Source organism: Phalaenopsis equestris, unplaced genomic scaffold, assembly GCF_001263595.1.
Source record: "Phalaenopsis equestris unplaced genomic scaffold, ASM126359v1 Scaffold000002, whole genome shotgun sequence".
In the NCBI taxonomy this organism is placed as follows: domain Eukaryota; kingdom Viridiplantae; phylum Streptophyta; class Magnoliopsida; order Asparagales; family Orchidaceae; genus Phalaenopsis; species Phalaenopsis equestris.
This window is the reverse complement of record NW_018164444.1, coordinates 13,733-22,649: the sequence shown is the minus strand read 5'-3', so window position 1 is coordinate 22,649 and position 8,917 is coordinate 13,733. Positions and strand designations below refer to the sequence as shown.

General features: G+C 32.8%; 1 protein-coding gene across 1 annotated transcript in view; it reads right to left on the bottom strand.

The window, feature by feature from the left end:
• LOC110017892 overlaps positions 1-8,917 on the bottom strand; it is an 18,278-nt gene that overhangs the window by 3,635 nt on the left and 5,726 nt on the right. The window contains exons 5-9 of the mRNA XM_020715047.1: positions 6,583-6,750; positions 3,800-3,854; positions 3,355-3,459; positions 3,193-3,246; positions 2,980-3,113 (exon numbers count right to left, since the gene is read on the bottom strand). Of these exons, the coding sequence (XP_020570706.1) occupies positions 2,980-3,113; positions 3,193-3,246; positions 3,355-3,459; positions 3,800-3,854; positions 6,583-6,750 (516 nt within the window). The remainder of the gene's footprint in view (positions 1-2,979; positions 3,114-3,192; positions 3,247-3,354; positions 3,460-3,799; positions 3,855-6,582; positions 6,751-8,917) is intronic.

Here is an 8,917-nt window from a genome sequence, read left to right as displayed (position 1 = left end):
GAATGCGAATGATGAAAAAGTAGGAGAAAAATACCCCCGCGAGAATGAGCTATAGCAGGAACATCAACCAATCCCTTGGAAGGAGATCACTGCCTCGAACGAGCTACAGTCAGAGCAGCTACAGTCAGAGTGCCACTCACCATTGGATATAACCCTAGAAGGGAGAAAAGAGATGTCGACGGCTGTCCCGACAAAAAATATACGCCAAAACTAAATTATCAAAACCTTGTTACAATATATATAAATTATCAAAACCTTATATATAAATTCCCTCATAGAAAATTCTAATTAAAAATTAGAGAAATAGGAAACAAATCGTAAATTAGCTTCAAATAATAAAATAAGAATGCTTTATAGGCCAGGCAACACAATCCCAGGTAGGAAAGACCTGCGTCGAGCCTACCAGAACAAACCCCCAACCTCTTCTCGTGGATGCAAAGAACTTACGTGGATGGATTGTGATTCGCTCCCACAATTGCAGGAAAACGCAAAATTAAGTGTTATGTCTGGCCTCGAACACGAACCCGTGTCACGGAAGCAAGAGAAGCTCTCACACCAAGGAAGCGAGAGACGGTCTCGCGCCACGGAAGCGGGAGACGGTTTCGCGTCCAAATGGTATAGTGAATAAAAAGATAAAATAGGAATCATACCAAAATTTTCCTTTGGGTTTGTAAGAACAGTTTGTGATGAAAGGGTTATCATTATGACAACCATTTTTTTGGTCTTTCAGCTTTATCATATTGTGGCATTTGCATACATAACACAAAATTCTTATGGTTTTACAGATCTAAATCCTGGATTTTCATATTTACAACCTATGAGATTGACATGCAGTGCTAAATTTCCTAGCCTGATTTTCTGAGTTTCGCTTAGCTTCTCCAAGCAATGTCAAATCAAAGATGGCCTCGATCTGTCAACTTTAAAATCCATTCAAACATTATGCACTTGATTAAATTTGGACAACCTGTATATCAATTTCTAAGTCTCGAATGGATTCTATTTAGACCTGATAAACAAATCCAAATTATGTGGATTTGCAATTAGACAAATGGAGGTCATCTTTGTTTCGACATAATTAGGAGCAGGTCTTTTCAACTTAATTAGGACAACGAGACCTTGAACCATATTAAAGAAAATATTAGTCCATACAAAAAACAACAACAAACCTTTATCCCACAAAGCGGGGTCGGCTACATAAATCATTTTTCTCCATTATGTCCAATTGAGTGCCATCTTTTCATTTAATTCAAATAAATTAAGATCATTTTCATACAATATGCCGAAGCCTTTTTAGGCCTACCTTTGCCTTTCTTAAAGTAAGTAGAATCTAAAACATCAACTCTCCTAATCGGATCATTAGATGGCCGACGTTTAAGTGTCAAGCTACTCATCCACCTAAGCCCAGCAACACTTTTAACTTAGTTTGATTCTTCTCTTTTAAAGGCCAACATTCTCCGCCATAAAGCATTGCAGGACTAACCACCGTCTTTAAAAAGAATATATTAGACCATCTTGGACGAAGTTATCTCACTAGAGTTAATGCATTTTAATAGGGAATTTATTCGAAGTTTAAATGCTTGGACCTTCGAGTGAAGAAGAATATTTCTATATTCATTGTAAGTTGCATATGTGTTAACCAATTATAAAGTATAAAAATTCCAATATATAAGCTATGATATTTTTAAGGAAGATTTACATAAATAGTACTCGATTCCTATATATTTACATATTTAACATTTAAACATCAATTATAAAGTAGCATTTCACTTTTTAAAAGTTATAATAGTGGTATTTTTTATGTGATATGAGAGATTTTGGTCATATAAATGAAAAGATTGAAGTTTAGGTGTTAGATATGTAAATACATAGGAATTGGGTGGTATGTATGTAAATGTCTCTATTTTTAAAGTTTGTAGATTTAACGAACCCAGCGTCTTCAACCTTTGAGCCTAATAGACAAAGTTTTTATTCCCTAGACCATAATAAGTTTTGACACAATAAATTTCTCGGATGTGATTTTAAATTTCATTGTCTAATTTCATTGAATAGACCTTATAACTAAAGACTTTTTAGGCGGTGTTTGGCTGCAACCAATATTTACGTTAGATAGGATTTATCAGATACACTAAATTCATAAATCTGGATTTATCAAATTCAGTGTGCGATAGCGCGAGTGACGACAGAATAAGTCTGAAAATATGTCGTAAAAGAGACGGAACGAGAGAAAAAAAAGGACATACAAAACTTCAATATAACGGAGCGTTGGATTTAATTTTCATTTATTTGGTGTCTGGTTGGATTTGAAGTTAAATCCATGAGTGAATCATGTTAATAGCATGCTACCAAACACTGCTTTAGGATGCCTACATTTTGCTCAAATTCTAGGTATTTACCACCTAGAAGGTGCCTTAGTTTCCCTCAAGACTAGGTTTTGCTATCAAGCTTACCTAATCATGAAGATTCATTAAATTCAATATTTTGTAGATATTCAATCTATGATAAGAACGCGAGTAGATGATGTAACTTTTGCACTTTAGTCCTTGGTATATACATATTTTAATCATATCAACAATTTTTTACTAGGATAAGTACAAGATTTGAATAAAAATACATAACACTAATAGTGCTCCCATAATCCACTCTCTCAAGTACATCCCTAAATACCATAAATAACATGTCCGAAACAATCAAGAACAACTGAAATGAGATGATGACCATTCACATACCACCCAAGTCCTATATATTTACATATCTAACCCCTAGACTTTCTTTTTTACATTTATACCACCCAAATCGTTCAAATAGCACCAATTTAACTTTCAAAAAAATGAAATGCACCTTTTCGATGCATAGAAAGAATGGCCTGTATGTAAAAATTAAAGTTTAGGCCTTAGATATGTAAACACATAGGAATTGAGTGGTATGTATGTAAATCTTCCTAAAAGAATATGATGAAAGTAAAAAAAAGGTTGCACTCACGGGAAATAAAAGATCCAAAGAATCCCAGGCTGCATGGCGAACAGCTCGTGTAGGATACATAGGCCCTCCGGGCGACGTAAAACTGTAAAGACAGGCCTTCAGTCTCGTACTCGTAGTCATTCTCAATTCAATACCTAAAAAATATATATTTTCCATATTAAATTAAGTTTTAACACATTCCAGTACAGTATTAAGTAAAGCTATTATAGTTACCTTGGAGGGCTCTCAAACTGGAGAGGTAGTGCAGAAGTACTGGCTCAACCTTCTCTAATGACGCTTGAAAGAATATGATAGAGAAAGAAGCATTACCCATGTTGAAAATGTCGAAAATGTCGAAAATGTAAAAAAAAGACTCATTTTCACGTTCATATAGACGTACCTGATCAGTAAGCTCGATCACAAAAACATCGACAGGACCACCAATCAGAAATGCATTCGTAAAGATAGGAAAATGTTTCAAGAATCTTTCAAGCAAGTGATCTGCAACATTGAAAGATAGGAAGATTTACACGCATACCACTCAATTCCTATGTATTTACATATCTAACACCAAACTTCAATTTTTACAAACATACTGCCTTACCTATGCATCACAGTTTATTTCACTTTTTTAAAGTTAAAATGGTGGTTTTATTGATGTGATAAAAATGATTTTGGTGGGGGTATAAATGTAAAAGGTAAAGTTTAGGCGTTAGATATGTAAATACATTTGAATTGAGTGATATGTATGTAAATGCCCCAAAAGGATATTAACAGAATGTTCAGAACATTAAAGACAACAAACAAAAGACTAGCATGTTGGAAAAACCATGGAGCATACCGAAGTTGTAAAAGAATAAAAATCTTGAAAGAAGATTAAACAGATCTCGACGAGCCTACAGAAATGATAAAAAGAAAGAAATTATAACTTCCGTAAGAAGTTAACAGAATAAAATAGAAAATTTTACATACCTAGCACACAATTCTTATATATTTACATATCTTACACCTAAACTTTTCTAATTATATACATAGCCATGAGAAGTGTATTATGCACCAAAAATACCAACAGAGACTTTATCAAGATCTTTTAATGAGAAGATATAATATAATTTGATAGGACCACCACACCTACAACTAAAGCCCCTAAAAGGAAATCACTAACTTCTCCCATCAAATACATCATGCAAATGGTATTAGTAATGTTTATCCTTAATGAGTCTATAAATCAATTGCACGAGCACTTCCAAGTATCATAAGCACTTCCAAGTAAATGGATCTGATGATAAATTTATGAGTAATGCAACTCAAAAAAAATTCTTTGATATTAATTTGTTATCATTAATTGTATTATTAAAGGTATTAGGCTAGAAATTTGGAATAATTTAATCTACAATGCACCTAAAATATCATCTGAGACTTTATCAAAATCTTTTAATGTGAAAATGTAATATAATTTGATAGGACTACCACACCTATAACTAAAGCCCCTAAAGGGCAATCACTAACTTCACCCATCAAACACATCATGCTACACAAAATAGAAAATCATGCATATCAAAATAAAACCTTATCAGCAAAACTAGTTTAAAATTTCATCTAGGGAAGTTTACAAACCTAGCACACAATTCTTATGTATTTACATATCTCACCTAAAGTTTCACATTTACATACATAACACTTTTTTGTTTTAAATCTATGCATGAAAAGATGTAGCTCGCATTTAAAAAGTGGCAATAGTACTATTTTTTAAGTCATATTAAACATTTGAGTGCTATAGGTGTAAATATGAAGGCTTAGGTGCGAGCATGTAAATACATAAGAGTTTTGTGCCATGCACGTAAATGCCCTTTTCTTTTAATGAAGTAGATGTGGAAGAATATTCACAATTGAAACAAGTTCATATCTCATTGTGTTGAATCAAACTATATACTATATTTGAATACAGCTATTTGCCTAAACTCAAACTTGAATAAAAGTTGCAATTTGAGTTAGAAATTGAATATAACTATAGCATTAACCCGGACATAATATCCACACTTGAACCTCTAAGAAAAATTAAGTCTACCGCTGAAAATTGAACAAGAACTAGAATTTGGGTCTGAAATTGATTTTGGTTATGGGATTCATTCAAAATCTGAACCTCAACCAACATTGGAATTAAAATCAAAATTGAATTATACAGCAAGTACAACAGGAATCTAATCTTAATTATGAATATAAGGTTTTATGTGAATTAAATGTTAAGTTGAACAAATCATGCATATTGTAGTTTATGCCTATTGAAGATAACAAATTAAATGAACAAGTTGAATTAACTACCAATGAAAACTACAACAAAGTTATTTCTACAAATAAAACTAAAGTTGATTTTGATTTTTGTATTCTTGATTCCTAAACTTGCAAAGTAAAAATCAAAGGATAAGAAAATGTTGCATTTTAATTTTAAAAGGCTTTTAACAAAGACTTTTAAGAAATTAACATCGAGAAATATAATGAATTTTTCTCTTTTTCCAACTCCTTGCAAATTCACACCAAAGGTCTTACAAAACAAATTTACTCATCTCGTTTCTGAAATTAATTTAAGTGATAAGATTGTGTCCACTAATGACAGTGGATATTAAAAGATAAGAAGATATGCATATATACCATTCAATTCTTATGTATTTACATATCTAAATTCTAAACTTCAATTTTTACATACATAACACCTTAGCCATGCATGAAAATGTTTTTTTTCACTTTTTTAAGTTAAAATCGTGATATTTTTGATGTGGTATCAAAGATTTAAGGGGTATAAATGTAAAAAAAGTAAAATTTTCATAGGAACTGAGTAATATGTATGTGAATACCCCTAAAAGATATTATAACTTGGGGTGAAGAGTTATCTGCGTGCATTGTGAATTAGCTTGTTGCAACACAATAATTTGCCCAAATTTGCAAGACAAATATCAAATATTTGATATAAAGCCCATTTTTTTCAAGAAGGGTAGAATGATGCAAATTCGAAAGTCTTCATTGAAAAGACAAATCATAATAGATCCCTAAATCATTATTTAAAAATCAATGACTATAAATATTAATAAAATTAAACTCACGTAAACATCATGCGTGTGCATCCAATATCCTAAAGGTCCCCAACACAAAAGGCAACGTATGACTATAAAACTAACCAACACTTAAACACAAACTATAAAGCCAACAACTAAAACACATATCCCATCATTGTCATTGTCGTTGTTGTGATAGCTTGTATTTCAAGTAATTAATAGTTCATATAACATGGATATAGCATAGGAAGATTTACATACACACCACTCAATTCCTATGTATTTGCATAACATCTAAATAATTACATATCTAAGATCTAAACTTTAATTTTTACATACATCCCACCTTACCCATACATAAAAGGTGTCTTTCGCTTATTAAAAGTTAAAATGATGGTATTTTGGATGTGATATGGAAAATTTGGGTGGGTATTAATGTAAAAGGAAAAAAATTACGAGTTGGATATCTAAATAGATAGGAATTGGGTGGTCTGTCTGCAAATGCCTCTATAACATAACCAGTTTTATATAATTGATAGTTCATAATTCTTCATAAAGGAGGAAAGGGCCACACGTTGAGGCTCAAAACATAGTTTCCCAATACAAGGCAAACCTGCCATACATGCTGAAAAAAGAAAATATAAAATAAAATTGCATACCAGAAGACATTAGTAGCACCTTGAACAAGAGCAGAACCATATCTCAAGAGAGCTTCAGGATTTTCAATAGGAATTTCAAATAACTGCAAATTTGAGTCAAGCTTGTTTGTAAGAACTTTCTGAAAAAGGGTAAAAACTGCAAAATTCGATAACTATTTTTACTATTTCAAAAACATGGTGTATTTTCCTAAATTTGTTGACTTGTAACATAATGCAATTACAGGTTTAGATAATCTCAAAAAAGGAAGAAATAGAAAGCATATATATTTGTGCAATAAAAGGTGTTATGGTTCCACTGATAAAAAAAATGGAGTTTGAAAGTACTTGAAACCAACACAACAGCAATTTCAAAGATGAACTATTTTGCAGAGAGTGTATTTATTCACGAAATAAAAGCTTTCGCTAACTTAAGTAGATAGAATGTACATATTTAAAATAGGGAAATTTAAATACGTAGCATACAATTATTATGTGTTTACATATCTTAAACCTGAACTTTATATTTACATACATAGCACTTTGTCGTTTTAAAACTATACATGACAACATGTATCCCACACTTAAAGAGTTGTAATAGTCCTATTTTTGATGTGATATTAAAAATTTGAGTGTCATGTGTGTAAATATGAAAGCTTAGGTAGGAGATATGCAAATACATAAGAATTGTGTGATATGTATGTAAATGCGCATTTAGAAAATCTAATATGTGTGATATGTATGTAAATGCGCATTTAGAAAATCTAATATGTGTGATATGTATGTAAATGCGCATTTAGAAAATCTAATATGTGTGATATGTATGTAAATGCGCATTTAGAATATCTAATATGTCTTCCCCTTATCAATCAATTCAAGCACATTAGAACGCCACTCTAATGTTACCGCATAAAAATGATAGAATAAAAACCAGGCTTTCCCCTAAAAAACTACAATTAGGCATGTCCTTGTGAAGGAGATTCAGTTATGTATTGAGGCAACACAATACCCAACAAAGCATAATCTCCAACAAAAATTTAGAAAAAAATTGATTTTATAAAATTCAGTATTTTTCCACATGGTCATATATAACAGTTGTGTCGCTGCCTAAGGACAATGTAGTCTTTTATTAGTTTGGGATACAAATAGGGCTTATTGTGCTTAGGATTAGGTTATGCTAAGAGATTTTTGTTTTGAATTTTAAGATTAGGTTTTGGGAGAGATCGCCTACCCCCACTACCCCTCAAATTGTAGGCGTTGAGGGAGATCGACTGTCTCTCAAATTATAGATACCCCTCAAATTGTAGGCGTTGAGGGAGATCGACTCTCAAATTATAGGTAGATGTTTATCTTTATCCATTTGTGTTTTGTGCTTGTGAAGTAACGAATTGTAATTGCCCTAATTTTTGTGAAAATTCGTCGTAGTTCATATCAAATTGATATAAGAGAATTGATCATTCTTTAATGAATCACGGTTTCTATGGCAAGCTGACAAGATCACGGCTCCTTCGCTTGGAAAAAACAGTCGGGATACATATCCCCGCAAGTACTAGGCAGCATAGGGTCACCTGTGTGACCTAATATCGTGATATAGTGGTACAGGGTTGCAAATAGACGAGTTCGCGGTGACCAAACCTCGTAATACAACCTAATATGAGCTAGCCGGGACACCGATAACAAGATCACATACGTGAGTTTTGCGATTCTAGCAATCAGTGAAGTCAAAGATGGAATTGCGGCTTACGACCTCCTGATACAATTGCCAGTTCGGCTACCTAGAAAGACGACAACGAATGGATTTTAGCTTTTAGGATAGCAGCAAGAAAATTAGATGATTTGAAAAAGAGATTAGAAGTAGGAAAACTTAAAATCCATGATAGAGAAAATGCTCTCAACCATAAATGAAAGATTTTCCTTCATTAAAAACTAGTTCAAGAGCTTGGAGGAGATGATGAGCAAGCTTATTGACATGCAATCCAAGAACCCGCAAATGGATTAATTTGCAAACCCTAATTAAGTTTTGACCGGAGAATCCTTGGCAAAATCGAAAAGTAAAGAGATCAAGTAGAGAAATATGAGGAAAGCATCCACCGTCAAGAACCCCCTCCTAGGGCTCCAATGGTGGTGGATTAGAGATTTTTAATTGAGGGGGTTGAGCCTAAACTACGACAAAGGGTTATGAAAGGGGTATGAAGGAGCACAAAGAAGGGAGAGAAGTCGGAATGGAGTATGAAGTTTTACCTAAGATATATTGGGGAAAACACAGGAGGGAGA